The sequence below is a fragment of the Lonchura striata genome, chromosome 1A, assembly GCF_050655825.1.
Source record: "Lonchura striata isolate lonStrDom1 chromosome 1A, ASM5065582v1, whole genome shotgun sequence".
In the NCBI taxonomy this organism is placed as follows: domain Eukaryota; kingdom Metazoa; phylum Chordata; class Aves; order Passeriformes; family Estrildidae; genus Lonchura; species Lonchura striata.
Genome location: NC_140741.1, coordinates 35,767,838 through 35,786,503, shown reverse-complemented (window position 1 = coordinate 35,786,503; position 18,666 = coordinate 35,767,838). Strand labels below are relative to the sequence as shown.

General features: G+C 36.6%; 1 protein-coding gene across 9 annotated transcripts in view; it reads left to right on the top strand.

The window, feature by feature from the left end:
• PTPRZ1 (protein tyrosine phosphatase receptor type Z1) overlaps positions 1-18,666 on the top strand; it is a 131,992-nt gene that overhangs the window by 28,630 nt on the left and 84,696 nt on the right. For all 9 annotated transcript variants that reach the window (XR_014952009.1, XM_021553442.4, XM_021553447.3 and 6 more), the window contains one exon: positions 11,669-11,734. Coding sequence is in view for 8 of the 9 variants with exons in the window: in XM_021553442.4 (XP_021409117.3) it covers positions 11,669-11,734 (66 nt within the window). In the remaining variant the exon portion in view is untranslated. The remainder of the gene's footprint in view (positions 1-11,668; positions 11,735-18,666) is intronic.

Genomic DNA, 18,666 nt, shown 5'->3' with positions numbered 1-18,666 from the left:
CACTCTTTAATGACTCATTTGCTGTCCACTGGGCAACCTGTCTGCTGTGCATATTAGAAGAAAGGCTTTGGCTTGTTTGTTGTTTAAGAGGTACTTTTCAGATTTTCAGATTTAGTGTTACTCAGCTTTGTCCTGCTGGGCCATTTACCCTTTTTAAATGTGGCCATTGATGTCATACTGGTTCGTTACATTGTGCTGATTATTTCATCCAGCTCCTGCTTAGTAATTCAATTTGCTTTTCTTTACTAGCCTTTGTGACATAGCCACATATATATACATATTTATATATAAAATGCATATTTATAGTTTTACATATTATATATATATGTATACATATATCTGTTATTAGGGTTCAGACTTGTTCTTTTGGAGTCAGCTGCATGTTCCTCTCTTCTCAGTAGTTTTATTTTCCACAAGGCAGTCTCCAGTGACTAGAAGTTTAAACCTTCCTTGCTCACTCAAAAAGTGAGGTTTAGCACTCTGTTTTCTGTCTGTTTGGGCCTGCACCCTTAAATTGAAGCATTTATAAGAAAACAGGCAGAGAGAGAGGTTCTTCTAAGGCTATAGGTAAACTTCCAGGCTGTTCCCTATTCATAACTCTGCATTGCTAGGCATGATGTGTAAGTCAGGCTTCCTCCCTAGCACAATGGCAGAAGTGTCTAAATGGCCCTGGGACAAAGTGCCCTAATTATGTGCCCAAGGAGTACTCACAACAGACACTCTGAATCCAGCCTATTGAAGTTTTTCCCATGCCATAAAACCTTTATATAAATATTCATAAGAGAGAGGGTGACAGGCAGACATGCTTCACAAGCTGCTAATTAATGCCTTTACCCATGGTTTTATTGCTCTACACCTAAACCAAGTACAGGATGTGTTTATCAAGGGCTTTGAGGATTTGGGGAAACTGCAGAGGGAGTTCAGTGTTAAAATCCTCTTCTGGTACTAATTCTTCATCACTAAAGAGCCAAAAGCTCTTAGTTCTGTTGGAAGTTGAGATCTGAACCAGCAAAGAGTTTAGGCAGGTGAATTCCCAGTGAGGGAATGACTTTATCTGTACTGCTGTAAATTCACAAGCCTCTTTAGTGCATTGAAACCTAAGTGCAAGATTGAAGAATGCTCATGCTACTAACTTACCATACATTTTTAGACAATGTTTTCCTGATTCTGGTTGCTGTTAACTAATGGAGCAATTAATTAAGTTATTTATTGGCTATAAAAAATAATTCCATCCTGGTACATAAGTAATTGCATGTTATTCCAGTTAGGTACATTGTATTTAACTTCTCAACATTTCAGTGTTTAGTTTGTATTACAAATTTGCCTATGAATCACAGTGACATTCCCAGGCTTCCAGATTTTTGTTTCAGAGATTTAATTTCTCATTTCTAGAAAGTCACAGTCAATTTGCAGTTGGTTATTGAGTGTTGACAGCTGACTGCCACAAGTCTGAACTTTCAGTTGTATTGAACTAATGGGCACCTAGGAGGAGTTCTGCAATAGGATTCTCAGTTCAAACTGTGTTACACACTCAGTGTAGGATTGCAAGTAACAAGAGGTCAGAGCCTCCATTTTGTGGTTCAATGCACAAATTAAGGCTTTTCATGGAGTGCTACCACCACCTGAGACCTGTGAAAATGCTTTTTACTGCCTTAGTGATATATTGGATTATATAGGGAAATAGTTATTGCAGGAAGGTGAAATTTCGTGTTTACATTGATTCTTCAAATCATGTTTCTATCATCTTATGGGGATATTATTTCCACATTTTGGGTCAAATCTTGCTTAACTCAGTTTATGTCTCCTGGTAGAACTGACATTAGAACTGAAAGAATATGAGCTAACGAAATAATGTTGTAGGTTTGTTTTTCTGAAATCAGAAATCTGCATTGTCTGCTATCACTATTGTATAAAATGTGCATAAAGTAGACATTAGGAGTATGGGTAGGTGATGGTTGTATGCCACTTTGTAGTGGTTTTGTGTTTTGTCTGCATTCATGTGGGTTTTATATTGCTTCCCAGTAGGATTTACTATCCCACTCCAAGATGAAGAACATATTGATTAAATACAAATGAGCAAGATATATTGACTATATAGATCATACAAAACATCTGATCAAAACATCTCTCTTACAAATATTATTAATATCTGAATTCGAATTGTCTTTGAAGTTCCAGTTTTGTAAGTGATTACTACAGCATGAGATGCCTATTTCCTTCATTGTACTGTCTTGGGCATACATAAACCATGATACAGACTTTGACCCTAAAACTATATCAAATGGTCACAACAGAGTAGATAACAAATAACTGAAGAGAATTAAAAATGAAGTCAAGAGAGCAAATGTGAAAAAGATAGTTTTTAAATTGGCCTGCCGGACCTTTTTTTATTTGATATCCTTTTCCCCCTTTTTTTTTGTTCAATTAAATCTGTATGAGAAAAATAAAAATCAAGTGTCAATATTGCAATAGTTAGCTACAAAAAACAATCACATCCAGGAGCAATCAGTACACCATGTTGTTTTCAGCAATCTGTGAAAGTAAAAATATTGTTCTGTAGGGCAATACACCATATTTGTGTATGTTTGATGGAGTAGGGGACCAGATACTGAGCATTTGCTTTTTAAGACACAAGTAAAACATGGGTCAGCAAAAGTCTAGTGTGAGCTCTCAGTGCCTGGATTGTATGAAAATACAGCAGTGGTGCAGCACCCTACAGGAGATGGCAAAACAGAGAGGAAAGCCCAAACCATCCTCTGGAACTTCAAGTCATCCCCATTTTGTTTAGTACTCTTATTTTGTTGGCACTTCCCAAAGTCATAATAGAAGCTAAACCAATGTCATTTAATCTGTTCATATTGACTTTAAAATTTTTGGAATTAACTTCGGAATAGCTGAAGTGAAATGAAAGAATGACATCCCACCAAAAGCAGAAGCCATACTAATTAAACTTGGGACTTTATGTCCTTGGTAGCTGTAAAATCTGGAGGATTTATGAGGATTATGGGAACCTCAGCCCCACCCAACAGCACCAGACCCTCATCAAACAGTCAGTCCCTTCCAACTGCTGCCATCTCTGAGCAAAGCTCCAAGATCTGGGAAAAATTCTGGCTGAGTGCACTATTAATATTTTTTCTGATCTATGCAGCATGTCCTTATTTTTTTCCAATAATTTCCTGGTTTAAGTTGTGCTATAAAGGTTAAATTCAATGTACATTTCAAATATATTGTGGTGAAATCTCAGAGATAGTACTTGGACTGTACTTGGAGTCAACAGGTATGGTTTTGCTTATTCAACAACAAGTTTCCCAAGGATTTTGTAATTTTATACAGGAGGAGTCAGACTGAAGAGTGACACTTGGGCAAAAGAGAGACACCCAAGTCCAAAATTACCCGAGTCCTGAAAATGCCTGACTTTACAGATACTTCACTTCTTTCCCTGAAAGTGTCCTGAATGCTCTAACTTCTGCTTTAGACTTTGCTAAAAATTTCTTAGTCTGGATAGCAGGGAGCAGCCTGGAGTATTTTTCATATCTAACACATATTTCTAATTTTAAAAATTACTGATCTTTCAGACATCCTTTAAAAATTAAACCTTATCAAGATAGGTTAAAATACACATTTGTAGTGTTAAGCTCCATGTAAGCTACTGCTGACTCCTTTTCACTGCATCCTTCTGGCTTGAAAACTCCATGAATATCAGGACCCAGGTTCTTCTTCCTCTGACTGGGGAGAGGTGGATCTATGGGGCGATTGCTCCTTAAAAGCACACAAAAAGACAAGGTATCTGCAGGGGCAGAAGGAAGGCACTACCCTGTGCTTGTGGGGAGTGGAACTGAGGACCTGAAGGGTAAAAGGCAGCATAGATTATGTATCAACTCAGTGTATTGTTAAATATAGTATCATGAATGAATTTTAAAGTAATTGGATTATTCTGGTTATTTTCTCTGCAATCTCCCTTATGCCACTATATTAATAATACTTCTGCAGTCTAGTAAAAATAGAAAATTATTAAAAATCATAGCACAAACCCATAATTACATGTCTTTGTTTTGACTTGGGTTTGTGTTTCTTGTGTGCCAGTGTTTGTCACATTTTTCTCTGTTGTCTTTATGAATCATGAAAGACTGTTTTCTTTTACAAATGATATGTTTCTGTGATGGGTTGCAATAAGGAAATGGCTAAAGGAAAAAAGTAAACATGAGATGTAACACATGATGTTATCATAAGGGAGAACAATTTGTGTTATGTGTGTATTTATATTATTTATATGCCCCTTTTTGACAAATCCTTATAGATGAACATTTATGTGGACATACTTATGTGCATATTTAATATAATTGTTAGGATTTGTCAAAAAATGGTAGGTTGTATATTGGTTTACATGTTTTTATTTCTTTTGTTTTCATTACGTTCATATATTTGTTAAGAAATAGAGAAATATTTTTAGACATGTGCAGTTGCTATTGGGTTTTCATTATGAGCTTTGGAATTTTTCAGTCTTGATGTTGTGTGTAGTTTTCTCAAGGGAGCAGAATGATGTTGGTATTGTTTTATAAATGGTATGTGGCATAATCCCTAGACTTATTTGAATACTTGTAAGAAAATCATTCAGAGCAACCTCTCTCTTTCCCATGGTATTGAAAAATAATTTCATTGAGACTGTAATATAACTGAAGGGATAATGGTTGACTAAAATTTGCAATTCCAGCATCAAATTCATGGGAAAGGAAAATATATAATAATTAAAGACTTCCTCCTGTAAGGAATATCTTTCTCTCAAAACCCCTTCCACCAGCATCTTCAGAGGATCCAGTCTAAGGCTGTTCATTCAGGTCCCCAAGATTATTTCAGCCATTGAAATATTTTGCAAAAGATAAAGTTTCTAGCAACTTGGCTTCACAATCCCTACTGTGCTAAAAAAAGCATTTATTTCAGTAAATGCTCCTTTGAGGCGGCTTGCATAATTTTTACTCTCAAGAGTTTCAGATAAATATTACCATAGATTTAGAGCTTTACTGGTTGGTAGCTGCTAATATTAAAAGACAGAGAGGCATTGAAGAAACAGTAATTTAAAAAAAAATCCTACAACATTCCAAAAACTAGTTCAATGTGAACTCTGGGATTTTGGATATAGGAGTTAAATTTGTTTTATTTTTCATTGCACTTTTATCACAAAGTTTCTTGTTTGCTGGAAACAGAATTGTGAATGTTTTTACACTTGGGTAGGAAATATAAGAAGCAATGTTCAAATTCTTCATTCCTAATTATATTTATTACAGTACTTGACACATGATTTTGCTAGAAATTGGGATCATTTGAGTTATTAGAATACCTAGAATGTTGAAGAGGATTATGCAAATAAAATTATGTTACCTTTACTATTTATGTTTTAAAAAAGTTATGTTGTTTATATCTCTCTTCTCTGGTACTGCTGTAAGAGAAATAAATTAATTTTGAAATGTCTATAGTTTTCCTGACTTGATTGATTTCCTGTTTGTTCGTGTCTGGTCTGGATTTACTTTTTATTTCTATGATTCCATAAATTTACATGTGTTGCATTAAAAGACTCTCTGGGTATGGGGAAAAGAATTTGAGTAGCAACAGAGTTATAAAAGAGTATATGTTAGGAATCACTCCTTGGTACCTGATTTTTTTCAATATCAGTTCCAATTTCTGTCATAAACACCATCTTTCCTCAGTTCATACATGGGACAACGGTGTAACATTTTTGGCTTCCTAAGTCCCTCCTGGTGTTGGCTTTGGACATGTTTTTAGGTACTTCAGCAGCAAACTTGTCCTGTAGTTTTGCAAGGCTATCTCATTTTGCAGGTCCTTAAATTATTGATAAATCTTTGTGTTTAGCCCAAGGGCTTCACAGGAGCTTAGTTTCACTCACCTGTGCCTGTTCAAAGATACCACTCTGCCATCTAAAAGCTGTCTTGTTACCTTGGTTTCGGTGAGCAGACACTTGAATACTATGTTGGTGACCAGAGAAGCCCTAAATTTTGCTGTAGATAATGCTTCAGCTGTTGGGAAATGGCTGTGTGGGAGGCTGAACTCTATCAGACCATTTGGGTGTACAAGATCCCAAGTGAAAGGAGACATCTAACATTTCCTACTACTTTGCCTGTTGGCAGCCCATAATTTAACCATGTTGAATCATGTAAAAATGCATGTACAAATGCATTTGAAAATCATGATTAAATGTGATTTATAAATCTTAGCTGATGCCATAGATATTATATTTTTTGATTCATGGCACTATTCACTGTAAAGTTGTGACAGGTGAAGTAAGCAGTGTGCCTATTAATACTCTGATGCTTAATAATAGCTACTTTTAAATTAAAACAGTCAATCTTTTTCTTCTACTTTTTCTTCTATTTTTTTAACTTAACAACAATTTGTGTTAGTAAATAAACATAACAGTGGCCAAATCATAATAAGAGTTTTATTTTAGCTTTATATTTAGTCCAGGAAAACCCACTTGTCAATGTGTATTGGGATGAGCAGCCTACACTCAAGTGTTATGGAGGGGACTGATTCTCCTTATACATACCCAATCGTGTACCAAAGCCTGAAATAAGCCTACACATAAGAAACTGAGGGTAAAAAAATTATTTTCAAATTTCAGTAAGGGTGGCAGAGTTCTCTGATAGGTCTTGACAGAAGACTTAGACACTCTGGTATTCAGAGGAAAAGAATATATGAAATTGTAGAGGTGGGTTATTAAAGCATTTTTGTGTTGTTGAATTTTACACATGGCATTACAGAATGAAATACATTCATAAGAAGAGGGAGCTCTTACTCATTCTGCTAAAGGGATTTATAGTTAGCTACTGCCTTTTAAAACTTCAAGGCTGTTACCAGGTTGTGTTCTGAATCTTTTCATTTCCTCTGCTAGTATAAATTAGAGCTTTCAGCTGAGGCAATGAAGCTACACCATCATAAGATCGATGAAAGATATAGAAGTGGATTCTGTGACCTTCCTTTCAATGAAAGAGGCTTAAATAAGTAAATTTAAATTGTGGAAGAAGCAATCTATTTATCATCAAATGTGATTTTCCACAGTTTTGCCTCTGTTTAACATTCTCAGAAGCAGAACCTGTATAATGAAACTATCCAATAATCTATTTAACTGTATTCTTTTCATATTTGAAAAGCACCAAGCATATCTTTTTTTAATTACATAGCTTTTTATAAAGTTTATTATTATGCCATTTTTGCAGTTTTTCTTCCTCTCTGTGACTTCTTCGCAGCAATTTTTTCTGGTGTCCCACTTCTTAGCCACTAGCCATGCACAGATTCTCTTTCAGCTACCCTGTATAAGCATTGCTATTACCATACCATTTAAGTTTGTTTTACAATTCCTAATTCTTCAGTGAAGATATTTGTATCTTAATCTACAAATAAACTACTTGACTGATAACCTGTCTTTGTTAATAACCAATACTATTTGACAAGGCAAGTGGATTAAAAGGGGGCAAATATACAACAAGAATTTCCTAGTATAATCCTCCCAATTTCATCAATAGACTTAGTGAGCCAAAAATGGTGTCACTGTGTTTAGGAAGTGTTTGTGGATTTCTCCTTCACAGATTTTAAAATCATTTCTAAACCTGTGTAATCCTCTAATATTCATAGCTTCCCGCTTCTGCAGTCAGTAATACCAGTGTCCATAGCTGAGCTCTCATGAGACACAATTGGCTTGAAACAAGAACCTCTGTGTATGTGCCTCAAAGAGATTATCTCAGTTTTCAGTGATTGCTCATCCTTGCTGCTATTCCAAGAATTCCTGTGCACTTCCTTGGCCTAAGAACATGGCATTGAATCTTCCCCATGTAAATTGGAATTTTAATACCAACAAAGTCTTTATCTCAGTGACTATACTGCATTGTCATTATCCATTTATACCAGATGAGTGCTTATGACTTTAAAATCTATCCTCTTTGCTGTCAAATTAGATTTTAGGAAGAAAATATTGAATGGACCATGTATTCCAGGACCAAATCACGTTTGTAATCCAAATGTATAGTTCATAATGTCTACCCATACTGCACATGCAGAACACCAGTGTACTATTTGTAGATCTCACTAATGCTGACATTACTTCATGTGTCCCAGTTCCCATAAATAAGTCATTCTGGTGTCAGAATATCATAAATGCCAGTTCCACTGCATGTGCAGCTCACAAATTCAGGCTGAGTGGAGGTAAAACCACAAAGAGCTTGTCCCTTTTTCCTCTTGAGTCTGGCAGCTGATATGTCTTGACACTGCTGTGGCACAAAGGACATAAAGGGTAAAATTACAGCGTCCTGGTATAAATGTCAGTCCCAGATTATACCTGAGCTTGTATCCTTTGTAACAAAGCAGCACATGGAGTGCAGCATCGCCTGACTCTCAAGCACTGCCCTTTTATATCAAGGCTTAGGAGAGGGATCTCTGGTGGATACTTGGATCTTGTTGCCTCAGCATCTCTGAGAGGATTTCCCTGTTGGTCTCAGATTCAGTCAAAGAGAGAAACTGAAAGTTTCTAACCAGGCAGAAGTCTGGGAATCTGTTGTAAAAGAATGTAAATAAGAGGTTTATCTCCTTGTTGTTTATATTGTTTATAATTAAGTTCTCTCAGGTGTGTGTCAAGCACTCTGCACCAATGGTGTGGTTGTTTTCACTTTAGGACCAATTTAGTTGGTCTGCACAAAGCTCTGTATAAAGAGTGATGCATTTTGAATAAAATTGTAGTTTTACTCTCAGCAGCCTTCTGAATCAGTCTCTTCATTCTCGTCCTGCCTCAACAGCATCATTTCCCCAATAGAATTCAGAGGTTTAAGGTCCCATTTCCTCTTCAATGGCTCTTTTCTTCTGGAACAGAGTGTCAAATCAATTGGATCTCCCTCACAGACAATTCTCTCTGTTAATCATTAAAGATAATAATTTTTCACCTTTAGATATGCATAAATATATTGAGGATTAGAATGTTTCATTTACAGCACTAAATCAAAAGAAACTCAGCTGAGGCCAGTAGGTACAAAAGGAATATCAGACTCATGTCAGAAAGAAGAAAATCTGGTTATTTATACTTTTTAAACAGGAAAAACTATCTACAAGATCTTATTACTCCTAGCACTATGCTTTTCCAGAGATCATGTTCTCTTTGCCCTTTGACTGAACATGAGACAGGGTCAGTCACAAATCAGTCGGTCCTGCTACCTGTGAATAGCAGGGGAGCATCTGCCACCATTATTTCTGATTTCATGGGCCTTGGGCACTGGGGCACATACTGTTTCGAAAGAATATAAAAAGAAACAAGTCTTACCGCCTCAGACAGAAACATTTGACTTTGAAGGAGGGTAGTAAAAGGAGGTGAAAAAGCAGTTAATGATATCTTTCATGTCTCTTTAATAGGCATAGAAGGATTACCATTAAACTGTTTAAAACATAGTTCCAAAACCAAGCTTCACTGTTCTGTCAATAAATCAACAATTTATAGAAATATGTTTAATCACTTCCTGAAAACAAATAAGAATATTTAGTATTTTTTTGCTTCATAAAGCAGCAGCTCATCCAATAAAATTCTAACTATTTTAGGCACTGCCAGAAAACGTCAGTCAGTGGCACAGGAGTTATGCAGATTGTCAAGCTGATCAAGCTCAATCAGTATCATAGATTTACACATAAAACCACAAACTTGACATCAGTTTTACCCTTTTTATTTTGTGAAGATGTTCTTTCCATCTTCATTTAAATTAAGTCCAAGGAATTTAAATATAGTATTTAAACAGAAGTACCTGCTGTCATATATCATCAGCAAAAGGGATGTTGATTTGTTAGCTTTAAATAAAAAATAATAATAATTTAAAAAAAATTCTTCCCAGCTGTTTCTTTCTCTACACTGTTATGTGTTTAACCTGACAGTTTACACAGCAATAGAATGCACAGATGTGTTTCCCAGGGTAATTTACACCAGTACATCAAATGAGCAATTGCTGCATGTCTTGACCTCTTACTCACAGCACTTTCCTCCACCAGTCATGCTAGCTATGAATCTTCAGTCATTTCCCAGATGAAATTTGCTTTTCTTCCCTAGTTTTGCCACATATTTGAAGTGCAAAGAGAAGACCCAAACCACTGAGAGTCCCTGAAGATGCAAGAAGGTTCATGGCTCTGTGCTGTGGAGGGGCTGTAGACACACATCTGGTGAATAACAGAGGAAAGAAGGTGTATCAACTCCTGACACCTCCTGGAGTCTTTGAAAACTTTTTGTGGGGGTTTCTGGGTCTATAAGTGTGCAATCCACCAAACAAAGTGAACCTGGCTCCTTTGTTTTGTTATTCGTTGAAACTATCAGTCCTTGTTCATCAAAGCTCCCTGTGAAATTTAAAAAGTAGTGGGAAGATCTCATGCCCAGGCCCTGCTTAGTTTGCATGTGGCTGCTCAGTGGATTTCGGGAAGTAACAATTAGGAGGACAATGGATAAAGGAGGAAACTGGAGACATTAACTAACAGCTGTGAATCACAACTTACACAGCTTTCTTTTCCATAATTAATTGAAGGAGCAGGCACAATGCACATTGACTTGGAAATGTGGTCCAAAGACAAATTTGGTGCATGTAAATCCTTTTCCACTGCCCTTTCTTACCTGAGAGATTTGATCTTAGTCAGGAGTGAAAGTTGTGAATTGTTACAAGGGATAGTTTGGTATTTTTTGGCAGTGAGGGAGTAAAGAAAAATATTAAAGGATAATCACATCACATGGAGGAGGTAGAAGTCTGGTGAAGTTAATAAAACATGGGCTTCAAATAGGTAGCAGAAAGTCACTGTAAGACACACAAACATGTAAACTTGCAATTAGAAATTATGATTTAGCATCCTGTAACCCATACTACATTTCTGTATGATAGATAAAGAAATTAATGTTATGAAACTGTTTCATTAAATTATTCATTGCAGAGTATAAACTGATTCTGTGACATCTTCTCAAGGAAGCAATCCATATATGTGTTCAACATGCTTGAGGGCAAATACTTCTTAGATAAGTTGTACTTCTCTAATACAGTAATGATGGTTTATATTATGGCTCTTGTAATTATGATCTCAAAAACCATGTATCTGCAATTTACATGCTTTAGTAATTATTAGGGGGCATCATCATCTATTTGCCCATATCACTCTGTTGCTAGAATTGCCCTAGAACAGGCATAAAAAGAATAACACTGAAGGTTATTCAGTAGTCAAAGTCAATGAGCATTTATACACTTAGATATTTCTCTCTAGAAAAAACTTACATAATTTAAAAGTATCTAGTATCTAACCTCTCTCCATCAAATTTATGGACATACAAGTAAATACTTTATCTATAATTATGCCAGTGATAGAACACAATGAAAATAATTTTACTATTTTAGAATATTCATATTCAAATGTTGAATCATTTTAGAATATTTTCTTCTGTTTGCTTTGCTTGTGTCCTTAATATGCTACAATGTTAATGATATTTAGATTCTGTTTAACCAATACTTATCATTTGAGGTCCAAGATAAGGACAAAGTAATTATTCATCATTAATTAAAACAGTGATCATCTTGTTGGAGAGGGGGTGTCATCAACACTTCAAGGTCCTGTTAGGCTTCTGGTTTTAATATAATATTTTTTTATTGCTATTTTGCAGATTTGGTGTACGGATATTATAGACAACAGAGGAAATTGGTTGAAGAGATTGATTGGTCATATACAGGTAAGAAAACTGTCTATTGAATAATTTATTTCACTTTGATACTTTGTGTTGTTACAATTTTAAGAGCCTCATGTGTCTGTATACCACTTACCATATGCTTAAACAATTGCTGAAGTGTAGGAAATGGGATCTGAAAAATACAGGAACTTTACAATAGGAGAGTATTTTCATCTATTTAGATTCATATTTTAATCTACTTAGTAATAAATTATATCTATTACTTTTGGAAAGAGAAAGTCTTCAACCTTAAAACCTCAACCTGAGACCTGACTTATTTGAAGAATGCTGGGCCAGTAAATTGTCAGGTGCTCGTTAATCATCTCCACATTATTGTTCTAGCAAATCTGAATAGCAGTCAGAAAGGCTGAAACAAGGCACAGCACATTATGTGGGAAAGAACCTATCTGTATACTGCACATGAACTTCTACCCTGTGCTTGTGAGCACTTGAGCATCCTTGCCAAGTCCCACCATGACTTTCCTAAAACTCAGTCACTTTGTCTCTCTCATTTGCACGAGTAAGAAAGATATAACCTGAAATTCTTCATGACCATTGCCTCATTAAAGAAGAACAATGGAAAATTCACAATTAACTTCCTATTTCTTGTGTATAAGTCAAGTGATTTCAGTAATAGTAAAAAGGTAATTTTGTCCCAGGTGTCTTTTGCCCAACATATAGGAAGCGAATTCTTATGGATGTGTGTAGGCAATTTTAAAGTGCTCAAGTTACTGTTTCAAAAATACCAAACTACGAAAAATAAGTACTGTCAACTTTCAGTTTTTATAAATTTGATTCAAAATGTATTCGTGTAGTTAAGGAAAATTACACCATTCTTTTTATTTCTCTCACTTCTCATTTTTCAAGGCAGTTTTTATCTTCTAGTGGAAAACATATCTAACAAGTTTTAAGCCTAGAGAGAATTGAAACAGGCTAGTCATAAACTCTTCAAAATGAGATTTATAATGAAAACTCCCACTTACACAGATTGTAGTGCATAATTCAAGCATAAGATCAATCAATACTGTATTTCATGTTCAAAGTCAATCCATTTTTTAATATTGTAGTTAGAGGACTGCAGGGATAAACCGCCTGGATTCCTGGTGACCAGCAGGCAATCTTTAAAGGATAGTAAATGGGGTTTGTTTAGGATATCAGAGGATTTAGCTCTTCCCTAGGCTGCACAGAGCACCTCTGCACTGTGCAGCTGCTGTAGCATCCATAGCTTCACCAGTGATGGATATTTTGTATGGAAAAATGACACAGAATTGGCATGATCCGTACCTGTTGTTTCTTTCCCTTAACTTAGGAGATGCCTGTGTGTAGTCATCTCGATTGATATCTTTTGCTCTAGTGACACCCTAGTGGGCAAAGCCTTCCTCCCCATTTAGAGCTGTACAGGAACCTTGGCTAACATCCTGCAGCTCCTGCAGCTCCTGCTCCTGCTGCATCCCACCCTGCTCCTGCTGCATCCCACCCTGGTCCTGCTGCATCCCACCCTGCTTCTGCTGCATCCCACCCTGGTCCTGCTGCATCCCACCCTGCTTCTGCTGCCTCGCCGGCCCCTCTGCTGCACAAGCTCCGTGTGCCCCCAGCATTCCTAAACAGCTGACTGCATGTGTGGCCAAAAAAACTGATATTCAAAGCTTTTGGGGAGGGCTGCATGTAAACCAGGCACTCAGAGCTTAGGGCCAGCAACTGTTTGCTAGCTGAGCATTATGGGATGCTTTGCTGAAATACCAGGTAAATGGTTCATGCTGTAAGGTGGAATACACAAACCCAGCTTTCTAACTAATAAAAAGACAGCCTTCCTGAATATGAAAACAAAATTTACATATTTTAACATTGTGCTTTGGAGACACAGAGGTCTAGAGACTGAAGTATGTGGGTTTTGATCTCCTTCATTTATAATAAATAATTTTATTTATATTAATTTTTTTTTCCTGAGGCAAGCAATATCAGGTACTGTATGTATAAGCACTGTATCTAGTACAGGCTTATGGTTGTGAGGCACAGACCAACATGCACATTTCTGAATAGATGAACTATGCTTTGCCAGTACATTTTTTCCTCAGACACCAGTTAAATTCTTATAGCCTTCTCACTGAAAGAGTGAAAGGGAAACATTTCATTGACAGTGAAAAATTATACTTAATGTGCCAATGAAGTGTTTTGAATGGGCCTGGAGATCCTGAAACTATAGAGTCTAATCCACCATGGGTTACAGAAATCCAGCTGGCTTGGTAAATAACCTGAGTCTGAGCAATGTAATTCTCTACATCTAATAAGAAATTTCAGAAACACTAGCTACATTGGGTCAATATACTCCTTTACTGGGATGGTGCTGTGAGGTGAAAATAAAATGGAGCTAGAGAGTTTTAACTGTTAAAATCATCCAATTTCTAAAGGTGAAGTTTCATAATAAAGCAATTTCACATGCTGGAAATTAATGAGTCACCATCAGGTTTTGACTCTTGGATAAGTGTTTAATGAAGTCATAAATGCTCCTGGAAAGATTTTGTAATACTTCTAAGAGCACTGTTTTAAGCAATTAACAAAACCTGCATTTGCATGCATTAATTTAATCTTTTGTGTCCTGACTTTGCATGTATTTACATAAACAAATATGTTAAAGAACTGAGAGGTGCAAGTTCTTGTTACAGATGCATCCAATATTTTCTGGAATAAGGGATGCTGAAGCTAGACCATTTGTAAAAATTACTTTATTTTAACAACCTTTGATTATATTTTTCATTAAAGCAGTCAAGGAAAATTTTTAAAATATAATGAACATTTTCAAATGGTGTCATATGGCAAAAAGTGAATCCAGCCATTTTTTGTTGAAGAAAAACCCTGGTGTACTATGAAAATTTAATTTCCTTAAATCAGTTAAATAGTAATTGCTAAGCAAAGGTCATTTAGACAATATTTAACTGTACCACTAAGTTTAGTCATTCACATATTACTTCAAAGCATAAAGCCAATAATATGAGCTTCAATTACTTTCTGTTATAGAGGTGAAAGATTTTTTTTTATGCTTTCTTTATCTGAATTGCTTTTGACAGAAGGAATGATGTAATGTTGTTTTCTGGTTCTGATGTTTGTTTTTGTTGTTTGTTTTTTTTAACATGGCTGGTTGATACTAGTTTATCAAAGGCCTAAGTCTAAAAGTTCATATATAAAACTAGCAAGTGATACCACAATTTTTTTTTTTTTTGTCCCCAGTGAAATGTCTTTCTGTTGGGTTTCACTCTTGGGATTTTGGTTCTTGTTCACAACAAACAAGTTATGTGCTTTAGGGGAAAAAAACTACAGCTGAAATTTGTTAAAAACAAGAGATTCTAAACAGTCTTCAAGGAATTAGCAAAGCTAAGGGTTTCAAACATTTTTAAAAATATAATGTTCTATGTAAATAAATACCATGGTCAGATCAATGTTCTTTGTCTCACCATGCAGGAGTGTTATGTTCAGCCTGCACTGCCATTTATTATGTGACGCACTATTACACATTTGCTTTACAAATATTGGCAACTCTGATCTTGAGGAAAGGGTAATTTTGGTATAAACCAATTGGTATCCAGGTATTCAAAGAACATTTTTATTATTTGCAAGCAGAATCTGAATAATATTTCCTTTTTCTCTGGGGAAAAGCATCATGAATCATAGAATCACAGTATAATTTAGGTTTGAAGGGGCCCTTGGAGATCATGTGATTCCAGCCTCAGCTCAAAGTGGAATGATCTTCAAAGCTGAAACAGGAAAAGTATTGAAAATCTCCAAAGAATGAGATGCTGCAGTTTGGTCAATGTGGTTTTTTTTGTTATTTTGAAAACATTTAATTTTGTTTTTTATTCAGCTTCAATGTCTTATTGAAACTTGTGGCCATTGCTTCCCACCCTTTCCTTGTGCACTGCTCTGTAGATTGCCTTCACTGAGTTCCCTCTCAGCTTAAGCTTCTGCAAACTCAGATGCCTCAGCCTCTCCTCATACATGATGTACTCCAGCCCCCAGACCACCCTCAGCAGCCCTTAGTTTCTAAATATCCATCTCATATTGGGTTCAGGAGGAAATCAAAACTGGACCCAGCATTCCCAATGTCACCACTCACTGGTGTGCAGTAGAGGGAAGAAGTCACTTCCCTCATCCTGCTGGCTCCACTCATGCTAAGGTAGCTCAGGACAGTGTTTGGCTTTCTGACTGCAAAGGCACACTGCTGACACACACATAACTCATGTCATTAGGATTATTAATTAAGATATTTCCAGACAATTTTTAATATCTGGTGTTTCTCAATAGTAATGTATAGTGATGATGCTCTTCTGGCACTTACACCAATACTTCTCTCGATAACAATGCCTAAATGTAATGATTTCTTTCTTTTGCTCCCCTGTTGAAATAATTGAACTAATTTTGTTAAACCTGGAATTGTTACCTTTTTGTGTCTGATTCAACAGCCTCCTGGAGATATTCTCCTAGTTTATCATTCCCATTACTGTTGCTACACAGACAAAACTTCAGTTATTTGAAAGACTGGGTTTGCTACCCCAAGTCTTATAAATGTGCTGTGATTGCTTCAAATGTTCATGCCTGTAGTTTGGCTCAGAAATTAAAACGGCCTTTGTTTTCAGTGGTACTGAGAAAATGCAACTTTCTTTCTTGCCCAAACATTTCAAATGTTCCATCATATTTCAATACTGAGGAGATTTCATTTCAAAGTCACTTCTCATGAAGTTTATGGAAAAGCAAGTTGTTGCTTATATCCATAATAATGCATGGGTGTATTTTGCTTTTCGCTCAGCCTAAAAAGTGAGCAAGGATCTACACTATCTCAGTTGTGGCTCAACAGAATGATTTTAACACTGCTAGCTAACTCTGCTTATTCTGTAAAATGTCTGCTGCTTCTGCTACCCACCGGTTCAGTCCAGGTAAAGTGGAAAAACTGAGTTTTTCTCCTCATCCTCACCCCGTCTGTCTGTTCAGCAGCCGTCTGCTGGGAGCATGGACAAGGTCAGGCATGCAGGTGCTGCTCCCTGCCCTGCAGCTAAGGTGAAGGAGAGGCTGTGCTGATGAGTTTGTGTGAGCATGGGCATGGTGCATGCTCCCTGTGAGACAGCTCCAGGAGGGACAGGCAGGGGTCTGGGTCTGGGCCATCACCTCCCAGAGTGCAGCATGATAGATGAGCCATTTGGTGAGCCAAATCCTGACAGTCAGCCTGTGTGTGAGAGTGGGATGCAGCAGCAGGAGCCTGCTGGAAGTAGGATTGAGGAGCTGCCTGCTGAACTGACTGCTTTAATGGACAGTTCTGCCAGACCAGACTGAAACATCTCCAAGAGAGCCCTGGCCAAGAGTTGATGAAACCTTTTGCTTTCAGTGGCTTGATAGAACTGTGTTCTGGGAAGATGATGCATAACAATTTAAGTTAAATTATTTTTTTTCTTGTGAAATAACTACCATAGCAGTATCAGCATAACTTCATGAGAAGATCTTGTCTTTTTATGACCTCCTGCCAGATACATCATATTGTGCTTTGCGTTCACCAGGTATAGGCATACCTGATGTGCTGTATCAGTTGTGGATAATAAAGAAAAGCCTATGCTCTTGGGCTGTGTCGGTTGCTTCAATAAAGCATGCAGCATAAGAAATGAAAATAACATACTTTCTTTTATTAACTCATAAAAGTAGTTCTGCAGGGGTCTTTTCTTTTTTAGTAGACCTCATGCTTCAGAGGCTGTCATACCTTTTCTTGCATGACAGCTCATTACATGTATTTATAACCCCCAGATCACACAGCCACTTGTGCTTCCAGTATTTTGTCACTAAATTCACAGGATCACTAATTAAAAAGCCTACTGCACTGTTAGTGGTTTTGGAAACCTTATGATTCCACAGCAGAAATTACAGAGTTATGCATCTGTTTGCATCCAAGGGACAAGGTGTTCTCAAGTGAAAAGCCACATGCTGGCATTTCTGGCTATCAAAAAATACGTTTTAAGGTATCTCAGTGAACTGAATCAACAGCACAAAGCATGTTATTCAACACAAAGAAGATGTCTATTCAGTGTATTTGTGGATTTTGAATTAATATAAAATGATATGGTTCAAAAGTCTGTTTACAATAACCTTTCTTTTCAATTAAGAAAGCTAATCTTTGGCCTGTAGAAAGCTATTAGCAGCAAAATGGAATTTATTTAGCTTTTATTCAGTAATATTTCCAGGGTAAACTGAGTGGAATATTTTCAAGGGATTTTGGGGGAGGAAGTAAGAGAATTGGACACCAAATACATGGAATTTTCAAAGTTGGATGCTTGTAGGACAGGTGTGAAGAATGGCATGTTGGTATTTATATTTGTCTCATCACTGATAAATTATAGCATTTTTATTTCAATTAATATTAAAGTGATCAATTTGCCAAAGTTTCCTTTGAAGAAACTCAGATAAGACTGTTCCTTCTTCCGTTTCAGCCCTCTAATGCTATAAACAAAGAAAAGCATTTTCACAAAGTGCACAGCAACTTCTGAGCATCATTCAGACTTTTCAATTGGCAGGTTGGCTTCTGAAGTACAGAAGTCTGAGATATTTGCATCGTGTGGCACTGCTGTTATGCCAAGGTCTGTTCAGGGGTCAGAAAGATGTAGAAATTTCCCATTAAGTAAATTCATTTGGAAATTAAAAGCTTTTTGAGGAGTGCTGTCTTTGGGAATATACCAAAGTCAAATGGAAAAGGCAAATTTTGAATATTTCACAGCAGACTGCATCCTGTGGTTAAGGCTCTTTGCCCTTCAAAATGATCATAAAAGTATCCTTATGCACATACTACTGAATGATTTCTCATGTACTAGTGCATTCAATCTATGCTGCAGTAGGAAGGTTACGTTCTTGGGGATCACTTTCTTGCCAAATGCACAGATTATTACTTTGAGGTCATCACTTCCATA